Source organism: Rhipicephalus sanguineus, chromosome 11 (genome assembly GCF_013339695.2).
Source record: "Rhipicephalus sanguineus isolate Rsan-2018 chromosome 11, BIME_Rsan_1.4, whole genome shotgun sequence".
Taxonomy (NCBI): domain Eukaryota; kingdom Metazoa; phylum Arthropoda; class Arachnida; order Ixodida; family Ixodidae; genus Rhipicephalus; species Rhipicephalus sanguineus.
Window position 1 is genome coordinate 60,834,168 of NC_051186.1, and position 21,142 is coordinate 60,855,309.

The following is a 21,142-nucleotide window of genomic DNA, read 5'->3' on the forward strand; positions in this document are numbered from 1 at the left end:
GTTGATTGAGCAGGCTACGTGTTATTTTGAGAATTACTTATACGAATGCTATGCGAAGCGAACAGACCATCTATGGAAAGAATATTTCACGTTATGTTTTATAGTATAGGCTCTAACTGACTCATAAAACAGTGAGAAAAGCAGTTTTATTTATTCCGCCACATGCTATTTTGGCCGTCCTTGAGAAAGACCAGGTTGAAGAGGCGGCATATGTGGAATGGGCGGGCCCGACACTCTGGATCCAGCCGATCCAGCAGCTAGAAAGCTTGGTGGAGTGGGTCTCCCTTCCGTTTGAAAGGGAGGCGGGCTGTGTAGGCCAGGACCCATGGGTAGTCCACTTGGAGGAGTCGCGCCAGGATGACTTGGCTGTCCGGGTAAGCCGGGAATGGGCGCAATACCGGGTGAAGCGGGCCTGACGCTGCTCGGTACTCCTGGCATTCCTGGACGCCCAGGCATGTTGGGAGGAAGGGCCGGACCAGGCCCACCGTTTAGCCCAGGAGCGCCAGGTAAGCCGATTTCATTCGGGTGTCCTGGAGGAGTGGGCTGTATAGGAAGGGCATGTGGTGTGGACGGGCCAGTTGGGATGAGTGGCGGGTGTGGTCGATAATTTGGGAAAGGTGCTGTGGGGCTGCCGGGCAGCTCATTTTGACTTGTCCCGTTGCCTTTTGAGTGGGGCACCTTTAATCGGTTATCTGTAGAAAAGACGGCTCTGCATAAGTCATTTCGTAAGACCATGTAAATTTATGTATCAATGCATACTAAAATATCTAACGCAACGTGGCACATTCATTATTACATTGCGAGGAACAATATTGCAAAAACCTTGAACGCCTGAGTCTCCTCTTCTTGCTTTCGCAGCGCACAGTACAACAAGGGCTATGTGGCAAGTACATTCACACTTCCTGGCGTTTGAAAATCACATAATCTCAAACTCTGTACCTTAACTACCAGGAAAAAAAGGTTCTGTACTCGAGTACTATGAAAAAAAAAAACATGGCTGATCCCTCCGTCACAGGAATCGGCATGACACGAAAGTGAACCATGCCTTAAAAGAAGTAATGCTTATTGTGTAATGATTATGAGACAGTGTACAATGTCTGTTGGTGTTTGGCAGCTATCGCAATGTTTGACTTGGATGCACCGACGTTGACGCCTAATAGCATATCTCCATCGCGACGACTAACGCCCGTGATCACGATTTGACCGTTGTTGTAGCTGCAGTTTTTAACATATACCTGGGCACAGCATATCGTAAATGCCGCGCAAAGGTGACATCAGCAAGTGCATAATAAACACGGGTAATCGATATGAACTTCTTCAAAGTGTTGTCAATTAAGGAGGGAAACGGCATGGTGTGCGCTCCCGAGTAATAGGGTAACCTATACCTGTGCTTCTGCATACATCACCACACTGCGCTTCAGCAACACGGGAGGCAGACGTTCGTACGAAGTGCGAACGCGCGCAGGCGGTCCACGTCCCTCTGGCCTCTGTCTCGGCGGCGGCGCAATCCGTTGGTAGATGCAGAAGCTACACTGCTCTGACAACAAGCCGTCACACGCAAGGACGAAGCGAAAGGCAAAGAACGTAACTACGCCTAGGGCGACACCCCGATGCTGGCGCGGCCAGCGTTTTTCGCTGGTATCGAGAGGCTTTAACCATGGCTTCCAAAAATGCGCGCCGGCACTCAATCCCAGAGGCCATGCTTTAACTGCGTCGTCGCCATTTTATTCTCTATCGGCGTTGGTAAGTGTCATGCCGCATTACTTCACTGCACTGGCCACAGACGGCGGCACCGCCCCGCCCCGTCTAGGCCCGCCAACAGAGAGCACCGTGTGAGGGAGAATGTGTCAGAGATATAAGCCGCGTTTGTGGAATATCGCGCAAATTCCTTGTCACCTTAGCCGGTAGATCGCCGGGTGCTTATCTTCGTGGCCCAAGAGGTCGTAGGTTCGATTTCCGGTGCGTAACTTTTTCATACAGTTTTTTGCTTCTCATCCGTTAGTGTCCATTTTATCAACGTCATATCCGTGACGAAATTGCGCCACTAAAATCTTGGTGGACCGCGGCACAAAACACTTTCGTGTTAAAAACAGAGTTGGAAGACGCTTGCGCTTCGTCTTCAAGAGTAGAACGTGATGGCATAATAGGGCACCGTTCGCATCTCCTTCTCAATCGCTAGACAGGTTTCGCTTCTCGGTGACCACCTCAACAGTGCCACAGGGACAAGAATGTCTCTGCGCGTAAGATTGCCTGTTTCAAACTATCGTAGAATGCATACTCCAAGTTCTATTTTGAAGTGGCCACTACGCCATAATTCTTCCTTTTGTGAATTGGCGAAATACACGCTACGCATCCGTAACGCAACACGCGCACCTGCCCAGCTTCACACTTTGTTGATGCTGTTGGTGATAATTATGATTAATTATGCATGAGTACTTCGTAATGAGTGGGCCCTTAAGTCACGCACTTGTTGCGCAATTCCGATGTCTTGACGCCTGGTGAAATTCTACGCTTCTTCCACGCAATTTTACATGGGTTACAATATTGCATGACATTTGTATACCGGGTGTTTTTCCGAAAAACTTTCAAGCCCAGGCGTATAGTTCTGTGGCAGAGCACCTGCTTCCCACACAGAAGGCGTGGGTTCGATTCCCACTGGGACCGACGACTTTTGTTATTTATTTTGCATCTGTCTCAATATTTCGCCCACTGATAACGCCAATTTTTCGCACACAACGCCATACCACGACAGCAGTATTTCTGCGAAACGAGCTCGTTAGTGCTGCCGTGTTACACTGTTCTCACGAGGAAAACAGCATACACTGAATGGTGCGTTAGAAATTAATAGCATGAAATGTTTTCTTAAGGTACACTCCACCCACCAATTTTTCAGACTAACGTCTTTCCCATAACCAATGCTACTGAAATATGTATATGTAGTAAGTAAAATCAGTAAACTATGCACATGCGCTATTGTGCGAGAGGAAGTAAAGACCTAGAGTATAGAAAAAACAAAAAGCCTTACCATAGCTTATTTTAAAAGTAACCACTTTTTATGCCAGTGGCCTGTATGAATTGCCCGCAGTCTACATTAAGAAGAGCGGGAAATTTTATTGCGATAGCAATTATATGGACAGTCTCGGCTGGATTTTGCCGTCGCCGTCGCCGCCGTCATGCACCGTATATGTATAAGTATGTATATATCTATAAAGTCCCCACAGAAAAATAACTCAGAAAAATGCTTCCGAAGCGCGGAATCGAACCAGGGACCCCTTGCTCCGCAGCGAGCGGCGCTATCCACTACGCCACGGAACGCAGATCCTCCACGTAGCTAACGGCGAGCGTTATATACACACCATTTAGCGCTGGACGGACTCAGAGACAGCAGGCGATAATAAGCGTTTCTTCAATACCAGCGAGGTGGCGCTAGGAGCCCGACGGGCGCATTTAAAATTCGTCGGCGAGCTCGCTCGCTTCTTCTTATATTTGCGCATGGGAGAAGCTTGCCCTTCCGCTGTCTGCTCGCGCGGTTTTCTCGTGGCGAGGGGTAGAGGAATGTTTCACGCTTTCACCGTGATGTCCGCGCTCATGTTACGGCGCGTATGAATGTCACTCGAGCTCAGGGACGCCGCTAAACGAACAAACAGAAGATGAGCGCGAACTATCAAGTGTCACAGCTCGACACTTGAAGCACGCTAGTTTCCTTCGCTGCTTCGGCCGCCTTCGGCCGCCTTGCAACAGAAGCGCTGTTCAAACCGAGAGTATCCATTGGCGAGCCTCACTTCGTATAGCATTAGTTCCTTGCTATCGCATTCATTGCTTCGCCCTTGCGGCGAAACTGTGACTTTTTTTTTATGTATGAGCTTCCGGCTCAATTTTGAGCCTCTGGAATTCCTCGAGGTGTCAGTAGAAAATAAGTGCCCAGGCATTTTCTCCTCTGACTAATAACTCTTCCAACTTCACGGATTAAGTGCCACAAGTATTCCTTTCTTGCCCTACAACTGTTATCGATTCGAATAACCTTGAAAATGGAAGTTGTATTACCTAAGACGCTGTTATTTTTTTTCACACAGCGTCACTTAACCATTCACTAATTATTGAGTTGTATATTACTTAAATTACAATTGTTGCAAACAGTGTTTCAGAGTATACTTTTTTATAGCACATTTTATTTATTGATTTATTGTATCGTTATTGTTTGTTTCATGCATGTACCTTTGTAGTAAACTATCCCCCCTACTGCTTTCTATGATCTTTTAACTGAAACACCAAATAAGACACCAAGTATATATGCTCAATATGGAGCTCTAACGAATGCTCTACGCTATTTGACAACTAACAGTAGATGGTAATTGAATGCGCCTCTCGTGAATATAGCAAAATAAAATGTGACATGCGAAGGTACGTTGTCTAACTTCTTTTAACCGCATCGGGAATTATTCTCTAGGTAAAGGCATATGGTCGATAATTAAACAACAATACTACGATTGAAGAGAATGATGTGGCCGAATCATCATTACCTTAACACTCACTATAGGGCCACAACCCAGGAATGTACTTGCTTTGTTACCCATGTTGTTTCTGTGTTGCGGTTCTATTAACCCTGTAATGTCCAAAAGGCGTTCTGCCTTGAGAAAAGTTGTGAGAAAACACTCACCGTATATACTCTTCTTGTAGAGTTCATTTTAGGAAAAAAAGGGTGAAATTTTATTTCGAACATAACTTGATTACTCTTAATTAAAATTAATTAATTAATTTGATTAAATGGGTAACTCAGTGTAACTTAATTATAACATGTTAAATATCCAATAACGGCTTTTCAATGAAGCTTTGACGGGTTTTTTACCTCTTTTGAGGCATTATATTTAATGTATCAAATATGATACAGTGGGCATTACATTATTAAGTAATTCACGGAATGTTTTCCCTTCTAAAGAGTCTGGTGCTAATTGCCAGAGTAATTTACAATCAGCGAAAACATCGCCCCTGCCGTCTTCATAATACAACAGTAATGTGGCCGTTGTGTATCAGTCATCTCAGTGACAAATAGTGAGTGCTGTCGCAAAACAAGCCTTGTTTAAAAATAGCCGATAACATCGTTTACAATGGATACAAGCAAAAGTGCAAATACTTACAGCTGCATGATAGCATGCACTTCTCAACGCTGGAAAAGCTGTTAGCCCCTTTTCCACAATGATTATTTGGAAAGCGCATGCAATCGTTCGTTGTAAAATTAAAGTACCAATGCTTCCTCCTGATGAAACACCCTTCCATCGCGGGATTTGCGCTGCATATGGGTGTGGGTGTCATCTTTGCTGCAATAAAGAGGTAGTTGTTCAACTGTTATGAATTAGAAGTAAATTACCAGCATACTAAGAAGCGAGAAGCAAAGCAGACAATTGTGCCGATGGATAGTTATTTTAACAGCGCAGCCGTTTAAACCGGCCGTAAGAACTTTCGGGTGTGTAAAAAATGGTGCGTGCAAAAAACGCCACACCTGGGCGGAGCGCGAAGCACAGTCACAGCGAAAGCTGGAAGAGCGGTATTTTAAGAGCCCGTTCTAAACTCTCTTGGGGAAGCTAATACTAGTGCACATGCAAGCTATCCACTACGCCAGAAACCATAATTTTTATGATGTAGGCAAGCTCTCCCTATGCCATTATTCGTCTCTCTGCGGATAAGCGAGGTACCTGCTACACATTGTTGATGCTGAATGTGGCTGATGACGATGAAGGATTATGGTTGAGCCCCACAGGTGGGCAGCTTTATACCACACACTCTTTGCGAAATGAGTATTGTGTGACGCCTGCTTGTTAATTTCTTCTGCCACGCTATATTACACATGTTCACGCGATTCCTTCCCGATATAACGCCTGCATAGGGCCTTTTGCAAAAGAGTTTCAAGCACCAAACCAGAAACGACAGAAAACATATTTTTGGATTGCTGGGACGCAGTATTTGTATGGGACATTTTTCAACGCAGTTCAAAGAAAGAATGACTGGTTACTCCCTATGGTATTCGCTTTCTTCCCACAGATACAACAGGCTTCCCCTATGACATTGTTATGCTGGTAGGCGTGCACAGCATATGGAAAACGAGAATGGCGGTGCAAAATGCTGATCTAGAAGGTCGTTCCGCTACAGATTATTTCATCGAAAATGCAATATATTTAAGAGAATTCTATGGAGTTTAGGTAGAACCACCAATATGGATGTCTTGTTAGATGACCTGGTTTCATTGAAGAGGTTTTAACTTTTCGACAGATCGATCTTTCTAAATAGCACCATCATTGTGTGTGTGTTGTTTGTATTTTTTGTGTTGAATATGTATGCTTGTGATATGAAATTGAAAACTATCTGTAAAAAAAGAAAACGCCAGCGTGGCTCAGTGGTAGAATACTCGACCGCCACGCAAAAGGCCCGGATTCAAATCCCATCCGATCCTGGATGTATCTTATTTAATTTCATTTTTTTCCGTTTTTCACGCAATAGTCGTTAACGACACCGGCGGAGGTGGCGGCGGACAACTACCGCACTGCCGCTAATCATGTGTGCAAGAAACCGGTTTATTGAAGGTGTTCCCTAAATTTGGCACCGATAATACTAAACGCTAGCTCGCAAAGCGCCATGAGCTTAAAGGTGTGCAGGCGCTGGTGCCGTTGATCTGTCGCTTTCTGGTACCTTTGATTATTTTATCATGTTGGGTGTATTTTCCTTGAGACTGCATAGTGCTAAGAAATTGTTCGGTCGTTGGTGTTGCCTCAATAAAGGAATCGAAGCAGTGGTCTTTGGTCAATTCCCGCCTATATGACGTCATTTCAGTTACGCAAAAGAACTCGAATGTGCACTAACAAACAATAGCGTATTCGTCTTTTCGTTACTCTTTTTTTCACAATATCGGCAGCAGCAGTATTTCTCCGAATGTTATATCCCTACTATTATGTGGTATGCAAACCAGATAATCCAAACTTCCGCCACTTGATGTGACATCATTTTAATATTCGCTCAGACAGAAATATTCTGGCTAATAATATTTATTTATATATGTCTAAAAGTTTAGGACTATTGCCGCCCGCCAACTTTTAAACGTCACCGCATCAAAATGGCGTAGCTCACTTGACATGCCATTAAAAAACTTCATTTCAACGAAGCCGCTCAGTTTCAACAAAATTATACCGAGGGCGTTGACAAGGCCATTCTTTGCAATGGTGCACGCATTTACGTCATTTGGTCTCGACTACGCGCTGCATGGAGCAGTTTTCTGAATACGATTGAAACATTGCTAACAGCTAGCGCATTCGTCAACAAACTGCATTTTCAAAATGTTCAAATGTGAAACACCGACTGCAGTCGAACGAGTGCGAAGTGGAAACTCTGAGTGGGCACTTGCTTCTTTTAGCAAGACAACGCAGCTGTAATACTGCAACAGGGCAGCTGCGCCTAAGTGGTGAGGATGAGTATATTATTTAAAGCAAGCAATATATATACGCAGCACAACATGGTTTTACACCACGTACGCTGGTCGATTTCCATGACCTTCCAATTGTTTGCAGCATACGTGCGAAACAAAGATGAAGTGTGGCGGAGTACATGTGCCTGCACGACCAAGGTCGTAACAACTGCGCGCGCACCACGCGGAACACAAGGAGAGGAAGAGAAGAGGAGGTGTAGATTTTGAGGAGAAATAAAACTGTTCTCTACAGCTGCTAGGAGACTTTCGTTTTAGTTGTTTCCTGTTTCCTTCTCGGGCACAAGTTCGCCCAACCTACTTCCGTTCATTAAAGCGGGTTTTAAAGCGCAGCTCTTAGGCGCCTGTTCCTGCGTTGAGCGGCGTCGCCGTTGGTGTCGGCGGCGTAACCGATAGAGCGAACGAGGACGAAAGAGAGCGAACGCGGCGTCTGTCGATATCACGAGCCACTGGCCTCTAAGCTAGCTTTCTTCCTCCGTCACGCGCGCTGGCCCCTCGGTTGGAGCTCGTGCGCATACACGGCTGCTACGTGCACTGCGGCTGGCTTCGCTTGTCGTAACGAGGTTGGCAGCGTTTCGCTTGGCTCGCGACGCCTGCGTTGCATAGAGTGGTGTGCGTAGCACTCGATAGCTGTCGCCGTTTCTCTTTGTTCGCGACGTCTGCAATGCACAGAGTGATGTGCGTAGCACTCGAGCACTGGCAGTTTCTGTGCCAATATATGTAATAAATATTATATTGCTACAACTTCGGATAGCCAAAGCTTTAAACATAGTTGGCATTGCCCCAACATGAAGCTGCGTACAGAATTCGCATTATGAAGTATCGTATTCGTCCTTGATCTTTTTTTAAATGTGCGCCACAATATATACATTGTTTGTGTGTGGCCTTCATGATGATTGTTGAGAAAGATGCTGTTGCATGACCGTAAAGTTGGACATATGGCGAGATCGACAGGGTCTAAAATGTCAGCGCATACACGTGCTGCATTGAATAATTTTCACCGTAATTCGTTTATAATGCTCTAGATTCCTCATTTATTAAAGCTATTAATCCTATCTACTACTTTTGGTAGAAAAGAACTCGCATAAAATGCTGGCCCTAAAATATCCCACTTCCGTCTCCGTCGTCTTGCGCCACTTCTCGTAGATAGTTCGCTCTTATTACGAGTAGATAGCCCAGGAGGTGCGACATTTCTAAATAAACACATGTTTTCGTATATCGTATCAACACTGACACTTTTGGCATTTTATTACGGTAAAAAATATTTCCATACTTACGCATGCACGCATACTGGCACTTCAGCTCTGATAAAAATATGTTGCCGCTAACTCCGCAAGTGTTAGCGTTGAAGCTGAACATTTTGCATTTTCTGGTGGCAGAATCAAAATACCAGGCACTTTGCCTCTGGCCACACGAAACAAATTTCGGTGTTGTCACGCACACGTTGGGGTGTGTTACCTTACCGGATACTGGAAAGATGGAAAAAAGATATTAGTACGCCCTTTTTGTAGGCTGTGACAATTACTCATTTCAAATTGAGAGCGTCATCAGCTCACCACTAGAAAAAGGTGCCGCAAACATGTTAAATTGTAAGTGGTCCAAACCAAATCTGCTTATCGGTAACGTATCACGGCTGGTTTGCGTGCTGCAGCTCAGCAAAATTGCCTTGACATTGATACGTGCTTGTTTGAGCATATACAATACGTATTTACAGAGAATAATTTTAGCAAGAGTCAGGGCGGCCGATCACCACAGTCCCGTGCCAGTCAGCTTCACCATCTCTTCGTCTTCCTACACTTCGTCTCTGTAACAATATGTTAACGCGATAGCGTTAAAGAGCTCGTATCGCAGAAGTTCCGCCGTCGGCGTCGGCGCCATTGGTTGTGAGCGAAAAATCATCATCTTGTCCGTGGCCGAAAAATCGAAAAGCTGCAAATAAAATAAATAATAGAAATGTTGGGTCCGAGTGAGAATCCAACCCAGGCCGTCTGTGTGGCAAGCAGGTGTTCTACCACAGCCACGCCTCTGCTTGGAGCCGCACTGAAAGTAACTTTCATGCTTCCCAAAAATACGCGTCCTGTATACAGGTGTCACAGCACGAGATGTAACATCGCAATAATATTGCGTGGTACAAGCGTACACTGCCATCGGGCGTCACACCACGTCAATATCATAACGACTTGGTTGTTTAAAGACAGCCACCCATTACAAAAGGTACACACATTACTGCGCGTATTCCCTTAAGACCACGTAGTGGGTGCATTACATAAGGCACACACCTTAGTGCGCGCATTCTGTTAAACACTCGTAGTGTTCGAAGTGCGCACTAGGGGCAGGATATCGCTATCGCGTTCAACTCTTAAAGGCGAAGCTTAAGCGTCCCCTAATTTTTGCTGGCAGGTGACCACCTATTTAAGGTGGTCATGATATGTTTCAGGTACTGCACCACAAATATTGTGTCTCTACGTTGCATAACTTGCTTCACCTTGGACACATTTGCTCGTTACACGAATACGTGCTTTGAGATTTCATTTTGCGACGATGCATAAAGGACTCTCTTGAAAGATGTAAGGTATATATCTTTCAAGCAGCTATCTTTGAAACGTAAATTTTAATAATTTGTGTGCTTTTACGAGCCAAAACCAGGATATCATTTGGAGACACGCCATAGTGGAGGTTCCCGGATAATTTCGACTACCTGTTGCTTCTTAAAGTACACTGATATTCTCACTACTTATTAGCAATCATCAGGTCCAACTCTTGAGAAGCGTTACAGCATTTTCAGTCGAGCGGCGGCGCTCTACTCGGTCGAATAAAGGACAAACTCTGAGTAGAGGCTTGCTTAGGAATACGAGAGTCTCATTTTCTTAAGACTTTTTAAAACTGTACTGTCCCTCATAACTCACTGGTTCCCACGGAAAACTCGAATAGAACGAGCAAGGCAATGTGCAAGGCCACGTTTTGACTTGGCCACAGACCTTCCACAGCTTTTCGCATGAGTGAAGTCGAATAACAAATTGCAAGGCAAAGAGGACAGTGCCTGTTTGCTGGTTTCTCCCTTTCATTAGCTGCAGCTTTTAACGCTGTGTCATTGTGCTGTCGATGGGATCAGGACGAGGTGATCATTTTACAATGAAAGCTGTTATGAGATCACAACAACAGCTGTTTACAGTGCCGTAGTTGTCCGCCGCCGCCGATGTCCGTAACCGGTATCGCGAGAAATAAGTAAAAACGAAATCAGAAAAAAATATCCAGGGTCGGATGCGATTTGAATTCCTGCCCTCTGCGTGGCAGCCGAGTATTATACCGAAGAGCACCGCCGGTGCTTCAGACTCCTTCTCAAAAGGCCCTATACAGGCGTCATGTCGGACAAGAAATCTTGTTAGCACATGTAATGTACCGTGATAAAAGAGTAAAATAACGAGCAGGCATCACGCAATGTGAATTGCGTAACGAGTGGGTCCTCTAATGCTTCCAACCCATTACAAAGGGGTCAGCCATAATTCTTATAATAATAATATCTGGGGTTTAACGTCCCAAAACCACGATATGATTATGGGAGACGCCGTAGTGGAGGGCTTCGGAAATTTCGACCACCTGGGGTTCTTTAACGTGCACCTAAAGCTAAGTACACGGGCCTCAGACATTTTCGCCTCCATCGAAAATGCAGCCGCCGCGGCCGGCATTCGATCCCGCGACGTTCGGGTCAGCAGTCGAGCGCCATAACCACTAGACCACCGTGGCGGGGCCGCCATAATTCTTCATCGTCATCAGCCACAGGACGAACAAATTTAGCATAATGCCTTACAGATGTGTAGCGGGAACCACGATTTTCCGCAGAATGATGATTGATGGCATAGTAGGTGCTTTCCTATATACTTCACAAAACTTGTGATGACTTATGGCGCAGTGGTTACGTTGCAAGTGTTATTGTATCAGTTGCCCCGACAGAGTTTACAACGAGCTCTAGAAACGCCGCTCTTACAGCCTTCGCTGTGACTGCGCTGGGTGTCCGGCGCAGGTGTGGCGTTTTCTTTTGGCATATGGCTCGACAGATCTTTTTAAAGGGCGGCCTCGTATGCTTGTTTTCTTGCTGCTTTCGTTCCAGGCTCGCGTTAGATACTTGTGTGTCTTGCTGGAACACTGCTGTCCATGCGGTAACATAGAGGTCAATATTTCGTTATAATGCACTTGGAACATCAGAAATAGCGCACTATGGACAAGAAGCTGGTTTCTCCTCTGTCTAAAGGGACATTAATGTATGGAAACAGTTATGGAACGACAGAAATATAGGACACTGGAAATATATACCCACTGGAAATATAGGACAGCTACTCTGAAAATTCATTAAGGATGCCACATAAATGAAGCGTAATTTGTGTATAAACACTGCAAAAAGGAAGTAATGATTTTGTTCTACAGACACGATTAACATAGCGTGTTATTAACTACCGCGCGAGCAGACAGCGGAAGGGCAAGGTTCTCGCTGCGCAAATAAAAGGAGCGAGCTGGCCGACGACTTTTACTTGCGCCCGTTGCGCTCCTCGCGCCATCTCGCTGGCAATGAAGAAACGCTTATAAGCGCCTGCCGTCTCTGAGTCCTGCCAGCGGTAAAGGGTTTGTATATAACGCTCGCCGTTAGCTACCTGAAGCGTCTGCGTTTTGTGGCGTAGTGGTTAGCGCCACGCGCTGCGGAGCGAGTGGTCGCTGGTTCGATTCCGCGATTTGGAAGCATTTGTCCGAATTATTTTTCTTTGGGGCTTTTATATAAATATATATATATATATATATATATATATATATATATATATATATATATATACGGCAAAAACCAGCGGAGACTGTCTATATATATGCTATCGCAATAGAATCCAGACCTGCGCAGAACACGCTGCGCAGTCACAGCGAAAGCTGCAAGAGTGGCCTTTCTAGAGCCGATTGTAAACTCTGTTGAGGCAACTAATGCAAGTACACTTGAAAGTTTGCCTCTAAGCAACAAATCATCATAACTTTTGCGATGTATATAAGAAAACACCCGCTATGCCAATATTCTTCATTCTGTGGAGAAGGGTACCCGCCACACCTCTGTAAAGCATTATGTGGACTTTGTAGATGCTTTGGTTGATGATGATGAAGAATTATGGCTGAGCCCTCTGTAATAGGTTCGAAGCATTAAACAACCCACTCGTTACGACGTCTGGCTGTTATTTACTCTTCTACAACGCTATGTTACATATGTTAACGTGATTTCTTACCTGACGTGACACCTGTGTACGGTCTTTCTGCCAAGGAGTTTAAGTCACCAGGGTGGCTGTGTGGTTGGATACTCGAGTGCCACACAGAGGGCCCTGGTTTAAATCGCATCCGATCCTGCTTTTTTTGTTTATTCCAAAATTTTCTATATTGCGCGATAGTGGTTGCGGACACCGGCGGCGGCGGCTTCGGCGGACCACTACGGTGCCAAAAAACGCCAGGCCTGCGCGGAAAGCTCTGCGCAGTCACAGGAAAATGCTGTAAGAGCGGCATTTCTAGAGCCCATTGTAAGCTTTCTTGGGGCTACTAATACAAGTGCAGATGCAAGGTACCCACAACTCCATAAATCATATTTTTTGTGAAGTTGGGAAGCACCGACCATGCCACTGTTCGTCATTTCGCGCAGAAGCGAAGTACCTGATACATATCTGTAAGCCATTATGTGCACTTTGTTGATGCGGTGGTTGATGACGATGAAGATATATGGCTGAGTCCCTTGCAATGGGTTGGAAGCTTTAAACGACCCACTAGTTACGTAATTCCTATTGTATGACGCCCGGTCGTTCTTTCACTTTCCTACCACGCTATGTAGCATATGTTAACGTCACAAAGACAGAGAATGGGGGAAAGAACTTTGGTGGGCCCCTGAGGAAATAGATCATGGGGGCTTATGGGCTCTCTTGGGTACCCGCTACACATCTGTAAGGCATTATGTGAACTTTGTTGGTGCTGTGCCCCATGACAATGAATTATCGCTAGGCCCTTTGTAATAGATTGGAAGCATTAAACGACACACTCGTTGCGCAATTCGCATTGTGTGACGCCTTGTTACAGAAATGGCGTTGTGTGACGCTTGGTTGTTATTTTGCTGTTCTACCACGTTATATTACATATGCTAATATGGTTCTTTTCTGACATGAAGCCTGTGTAGGGTCTTCCTGCTGCGAAGTTTCAAGCACCGGCATCGCTCTATTGTAGAATACTGGGCTCTTACGCAGTGGACCCAGGTTCAAACCCCATTGAATCCTGGATTGTGAAATCCAGGGTTGAAAAAAAAAAGCGAAATGTTATTTCGCTTTTTTCTTATTTTGCATAATAGCGGTTACGGACACCGGCGGCATCGCTGGGCAACTACTGCGCCAAAAACGACTGTTGTTGTGATCTCATAACAGCTTTCGCTGTAAAAGAACGGCAGGTCTGCGCGCAACGCGCAGCGCAGTCACAGCGAAAGCTGGAAGAGCGGCCTTCCAATAGGGCCCGTTCCAAACTCTTTTGGGGCAACTAATAAAAGTACACTTGCAAGGTATCCACTACGCCATAAAGCATAATTTTTTAGAAGTGGGGAAGCACCCACTATGTCACTCTTCGTCTTTCTGCGGATGAGCGAGGTACCTGCTACACATCTGTGGCGCATTAAGTTCACTTGGATGCTGCTGTATGCGACTGATGACGATGCACAATTATGGCTGAGCCCTTTCAAGTGGGTGGGAAGATTGAAAGCACACACTCGTTATGCAATTCGCATAGTGTGAGGCCTAGCTGTTATTCTACCCTTACATATGTTAGCGTAAGTTAGCATATGTAAGTGTGTTAGTTACATATGTTACATATTTTACATTACATATGTTAGCGCAATTCCTTGCCAGAGATGACGCCTGTGTAGGATTTTTTTTTCAAAGCAGTTTCAAGCAACAGCGTGGCTCTGTGGTACAATACTCGGCTGCCACGCCGAGGGCCCCCTCTTGGTTAGTAGTTAAACAAAGAGAGTTTACAGCGGGCTCTAGAAAGGGCGCTCCGCTAGCTTTCGCTGTGACCAGGCGGCTGGTTGCGTGCAGGCCTGGCGTTTCTTAAAATGACCGGGTTAAGCGATCGCTTTTAGGCGTGTAATGGACAGGCACATGTACCCGATAGCACCTCCTTATGTCTTTTTTCTTTCTTTTAGTCTCTTGATATATTGCCTCTCAGTGTAAAGGGTAGGAAAACGGACGTGCGTCTGGCTGAACTCTCTTCCTTTCTTCCTTTTCCTCCTGTACGAAGAGAGAGTTTTTCTTCACACAAGAGTTTTGCGAATTCCCGCTGTGCTTCAGTTGCAGAAATCAAATTCACAGCGTAACAGTCGTGCCATCCAACACCCTCTCTTTCCCTCACTTCCTATGGTGTGTAAGATCCCTTCGCCACCGGCTATTCGCTATTACTTATCTGCTTGGTTAATGGCCTTCTTTGGCATAACATTTTGCTATGGGAGAAGCGCATTCCAGAGGGACAGCCACTCTCAATATAACTATTTACGCTTTCGTCAAACGAAACCATAAATAAAAAAAGATATTTTTCTACACAATTATATACGTACAGAGCTTTTGTCGACGATCGCACATTTCGCGACACTTGTCTCTTGTGACGAAGCGGTTGTGGCCAGCGCAGCACAAACCAGCACCTGTCGGTCTACAAATCTTTTCGGTTGTGTCGAAGTACCACTCTTTTGTTATCGGTTGGCAGCCACCGAAAAATGGTGGCTTGCTGCAGTAGTCTGGTAGTTTCAGTTCTGGTTTCTTCATGCCCAAGACTGAAATAACGACAAAAGGTCAGATTATTAGAGATTGCAGTTGGGCTAGTTGGTGTGAATCGACTTGAGACATAAAAATTAAGCGCGATGAAAGACAAATAATAAGGTCAAACAAACAGACAATACGCGGTGCTGCGTCCTGTCTGTTTACTTCAGAGTGTACATAGTCTCTTGTTTCATAGCACTTATTAGTTACGTCTCAGGTGACTTTAGTATGTACACAAAGGTGGATTACATGGGGACATTGATCCTTTCAACCGCCCTGTGAAATGGACAACCACTGCTACAACGTATATGGCAAAGAAACTTTTATATTCTTTTCACTAATGTGCACATGTGTCTTTACCAAGAAGTTAGAAATGTTTGCTAATACCTTCAAAAATAGCATGGGTGAGGCAGACTTACTGACGGAAAAGGAAGCGGCTAAAAACTGTGCGCTGTGAAGAATGCTTTGCGCCGAACGATATGTCAGAAAGAAGAAATTTGCGCATTTCTGCGTTTGCGCTTGGTATGCAGCGTTTTCTTATATATACAACAGATTCGAAAAGTATTTTACGCAGAAATTGTCAGCCGTGTGAACAAACACTGGATCTCTCAGCTATTTTACTGTATTTGGGCCGCAGTCATCCACCATCTGCAACTTGCGTAGCTTGATGTGATCGACAGAAACAGAAAACGTGTACGAGCCAAACCGATTTCTTCACAAAAAAAAGAACAATAATTCGCTGAACGCACGATCGGCGAAATAAAAGAAATTAGAACCACGGAGACACGTTGATGTCATATTCACTTACTAGAAAACGTGCCATGAATACATGTAGCAGAGACAAGAAGAGCAAGAAAGCCGCCTAGCGTCCTCATCGCTTGTAGATTCCTGAAAACGTTTTCAAGCATAAAGTTGTTTTCGATAAACGTAGCACAATACTGTGCTCAACATTTATGCTGTTGACGTTTTCAGGTAAGGAGGATCGTAAGGAAACGAAACACGCAATTGTGAGCTTGCAGAAAGAGTGATGGCCTTTCAAAAGATGGGGTACTTTGTTTACGCACATATGACTGACGGGACGCATTAGAATACAGCATGACCTTCCCGAATTTTTTCAAACTCCGATACATGCAAATGCAAAACAAATAATGTTTTTTTCATGCTGGCGACCTCAGGCGAGCGCTCATATGCGACGCAAAAATACGTAAGTATTTAGTCATACAACGTGTGAGAAGGAAGAGTCACGAGAAATAAAGTGATAGGGCATGGTTGTAGGTAAACAAATGAATTTCGAAAAAAAAAACACATGGGATAAAAATGTATGTTATTTCTCAAGTGGTGTATATTGGAGGGCCTTCGAACGGGGCTGCATTGTTCATGTGGCCGAAGTTTTGCCGAAGAACGGCTACAGCTGTTTTCTGTTTGAGCGTGACTCTTTTTTTTAGTGGCACGAGCATCTTGTTTTTCTCCCAAGGATATACGGTCGAGTACATACTTCCGGTTATAAGAATATTATTAAAAATTCTTCAAAAAACAGAAATCGATGGTTGTGTTTAAGAGTTTTATGGCGGTAGCAATTACATGGACACTCTCAGCGGGTTTTTGCCATCGCTGTCATGTCCCGTGTATGTATGCATATATATAAAAGAAACATGAAGAAAAAGTATCCGAAGCTCCCGACCGCGGATTCGAACCGATGACCTCTCGCTCCGCAGCTTGCCACGCTAGCCAACTCTACCAGGTGTCATGCGCCTGCCGCCATACTACCGGCGAGCTATTTATATATACCATTTATCGTCGGCGGTACGCAGATGCAAAAATGTTTGAAAAGCCGGGTGAGTTCATGATTTTAAAGACTTACTCTGACTTAACACAACAGAACGGTATTCTCGCAGCAGATCAGGAGGTTCTTCAGCGTGTTCTGTCACCCGCCAGATGGTGCGAAGGTCGCGCTTTAAAGGGCCACTAAAGAGAAACAATGAATTGGTTTAGGTTGATAAAGTGTGCTGGGAGAACTCTTGTGTAGTTTATTTCGCCACCATAGCTTTATTATTAGAGGAGACAACCGAGTTCAAAGTTTCATTTTTAAATTTCGCGCCGAACTTCGTAATTCGTGACGTAAATGATTTCAAAGAGCATTTAACGTATTTTGGCGCCACTGGCTCAACGACATTTCCACAAACTCGTCATGTCAAGTCTCTGGCCCCCTCAGAGGACAATGTACTTCGATTTAACCGATTAGAAACTACGTAGGCCCAAGAAGGCGCCGTCAAAAATGTGACGTCACGTCAAAGGGTGCGGGAATTCCAAGGTGGCGTCGACCTGTATTTTCTTTTTGCGCGTTTTCTCGCTTATGAAGCGTCTTCTCGCAGAAAGCGTGGTGTCTTTGGTATCGTGGAAGACTACTTTACTAATGCGAGAAAAATCGTTTTGCTCTTTAGTGTCCCTTTAAGCAACGCTCCTAGATTTCCTTTCACTTTGAAAACGGCCCTTGAGATCCGCACGAACAAGTAAAAGTAGCGCCTTTCTGTACCCATTCGCGATGTGGAACGAGCACACAATATGTCGAATGCAGTTTTCAAAGAATCAGCCCGCTGGTCAAACACAAAGTAACAACTGTGACCGTTTTTAGTTCGCGTTTCATCTGTGTATAACTGTGCTTTCTTTTCCAGCGTCCTTCTTTATGTTTGAGCAGCGCGCGGCAAGTGTCGAGCTGTGACAGTTCTTAGTTCGCACCCGTCCTATCTGTCTCCTCTGGTGCGTCCTTTATGCTTGACCGCCGAGCAGCGAATTTCCAGATGTTTGTCGTTGTACATGCGCCATTCCAATTTCTCGCTATCGCTTTCATTGCTTCGCCCGTGCGGCTAAACCGTGGCTTTTTATTCGACGCACATGATACCGGAGCATGACTTCACTTATGATAAAGTCCGACTAACTGTTAGGGCAATTAGTGAAACTTACCCTGGCGGAGCAGATCTAAACCACACGCTTCATTGCGCGTGGCCTTTGAGATCCTTTTCGGAAGTACGCGAAACACACCAGAGAACACGAACGCCGACGCGAGAGTACGGCGTCGCTCATATGGATAAACAAGTGCGACTTCATAGCTATTCTTTTGCTGTACGCGATTCGTAATGTTAAGAAACACTACGGTTTCAAAAGTATTTCCCTGAGGTACGGCATCGGTAATGTTTGTAAGTAACTACGGTTTCAGTAATGTCTTATGCCGTAATAGGAAACATCCTTGCATCAAGAGTTAACTGGTTGTTTTATCGTAAGGTTACGGCTATTTTTTAACAGTGTAAGTCAAAGAGCAGGGTCGCCTCCGGGACATTGAGCTCGTTAGCCGCTTCTTTCTCGTCAGTCCAGAGCGTCCATTGGTGGATAGCAAAATGACGTCTTCCGGTTCGATGCCCAGCTCTTCGCTGTTACAAGGTGCGTGCCGTTCAGTGTAATCGGGGAGAAAACACGTACTTTCTGCGACGCGGTTGTTACCAGTTATCTTGCCTCCTCCTCGATTACACTGAACCGCACACAACTTGAAGCAGCGAAGGGCTGGGCCTTGAAGGTTCCGTGAACCGGAAGTGCTGTAGCAGACGACGCGCCGTTTTGCTATCCACCTATTGCAGGTCGTTCACACGTGACGCAAGGATCGGTCCTCCGCAACGCCACTAGATACTAACGCGATAGCGTTAAAGAGCTCGTTTTGCAGAAATTCCGGTGTCGGCGTCGGTGTCGTTGGTTGCGAGCGATAAATCATCTTGTACATGACCAAAAAATCGAGAAAGATTGCAAATAATAAAAATCTTCGGGTGCATGTAAGAATCGAACCCAGGCCGCCTGCGTGGCAAGCAAGCGTTCTACCACAGAGCCACACTATTTCTTGAAATTGCGTGAAAAATATAAACTTATGAATAATGAAGAAAGACGTAATTAAAAAAAAAAATAGGGCAGCTTCGTACTAGGGGTGCCAAGTCTGAAAGAAGTGCAGAGCTGAGCATCCTTCTTTGTTTCGTTACGGTTTTCTCTTTCTTTCCTCCTCTTTTTCTTTTTCTCTTTTTCCGTTTTTTCTGTCCTTTTTTCTCTGTTTCTATTTATTTCTTCCTCTGTCTTTATCTATTTATTTCTCTTTCATGCTCTTTCTATATTCCTTCCTATCTTTTCCCTTTCATTTTCTCCATTTCTATTTCTCGCTTGCTTGCTCTTTATTTGTAATTTTATGCGTAGTTTTTGCCGGGCCCCTAAAGTGCTCCACACCAATCATCATCAGGGCGCTCGAAGAACAAGAGGAAGAAGACTTCTGCTTGGTGCGAGCGCGCGCCCAACATGCTACAGATGGCTGTGATATTCGTGGTTTTGCGTGCGTTACACAAAGCTACGATAGCATACGATGACAGCATACGACAGCCCGGCCACCTAAAGTGCTGCGTACCTAATAAATAATAGAAGTCTTCGGGTTCGAGTGAGAATCGCACGCAGGCCCTCTGCGTGGCAAGCAGCTGTTCTACCACATAGGCACGCTATTTATTGAAACTGCTTCGGAAAAAACACAACATAAATCTCATGTAGTTGGAGTTGTCACCTTCACACACACGTAATATTGCACGGCAGAAGCGTAGAATAACGACAGACGTCAAAACATGTAAATTGCGCAATGAGCGGGTGTTTTAAGGGCTCACCCATTACAAAGCGCTCAGACATATTTAATCATCATCATCAGCAAAAGCATCAACAAAGTAAGTAGCGGTGAAGGTTCGCGTGTTGCCTCACGGACGCGTATATAGTCGGCCCTTCGCTTATTTGCAACAGGAACAATTACAGCGTAGTGGGCTATTAACAACTGTACTTGCAGTGTGCATTCCAGGATCATTTGAAACGGCCAATGTTACACGCACAGTCGTCCGTTTCCTTACGACATGGTTGAGGCAACACCGAGAACCAAAGCTAGGCTAACGATTGACACTGCGATGCGCACGGGGCTCGATTACGCTATCGTGTTCTACTCTTGAAGGCGAAGCTCAAGCGTCCTCCAAGTTTTTGTCGCCTTCCAACGGGCACCAAATTGATTGGGCTCGAACATGCCGGCAAATTTTCCCGTGGCGCGACAGCCTCACATCACCTTTTTCTTAGAAAGCCAGCGGTTGTACAGGCGTCGCCAATTTTAGTAGCTCGCTCGCCGAGGCCGGTTGCATCACTGCAATGCTTGAAAGCCAGAGAACATTCGAACAACGAGGTTATCCACAGTGAATAAACCAAAGCGCTATGAAAAGTCAGATAGAACATATCCTCCTGAGGACAGAATGAAATACGCACGATCAAGCAGTTCAACCAGTTTTAATTGAGTAGTGACAAGGCCTAGCCTTGCAGGTCAGCTGAGTTTGCTGATATGCTTGTACGTGTTGGGTTAATTTGAAAATTTTATTTAAATTAGGTCAATGGCAAGTTTGAGCAAAACAACTGCAGGAGCCATGAAGACTGAACGCAGTTTAATGACAGTAAATAAAATGTACGCATTCTGTATTGCTTCGTGGGCCACTCTCTCAACGCCATATTCTGTAACGGTTTGCCCTACATCCGGAACCTGCCAACGGTGAACGACAACAGCCGAGGTAAGGCTAAACGGCAATCGCTTTTAGAAAATATTGTAAGATATTTCGGCTTTTATTTAGATTACTTTCTTCGAGTGATTTCTTGTTTTGATCTTTTCTTTTGTTTTTTTATTGCATTGAAGTGCTCATCCAGCGAAAAGAATACTCAAGCAAACGTTTTGCCACCTGAAGATACCATTTTCATTGTTTCCTCTTGTCATTATGTAGTGATTATAGTTAGCAACGATGCCGCGATAAAAATGAACTGGGGTTGATTGACTGAA

At 45.0% G+C, this 21,142-nt stretch overlaps 1 protein-coding gene across 1 annotated transcript; it reads right to left on the reverse strand.

Moving 5' to 3' along the window:
* Window positions 1–165: 165 nt before the first annotated feature.
* On the reverse strand, window positions 166–16,166 carry LOC119375073 (papilin-like). Its single transcript, XM_049411149.1, has 5 exons — window positions 16,079–16,166; window positions 15,072–15,284; window positions 8,746–8,937; window positions 5,136–5,315; window positions 166–692 (listed from the first exon to the last, which is right to left on the reverse strand). Exons 1-5 carry the CDS (start codon window positions 16,143–16,145, stop codon window positions 166–168), a joined length of 1,179 nt encoding a protein of 392 aa, XP_049267106.1. The 5' UTR covers window positions 16,146–16,166.
* Between the last annotated feature and the right edge of the window lie 4,976 nt (window positions 16,167–21,142).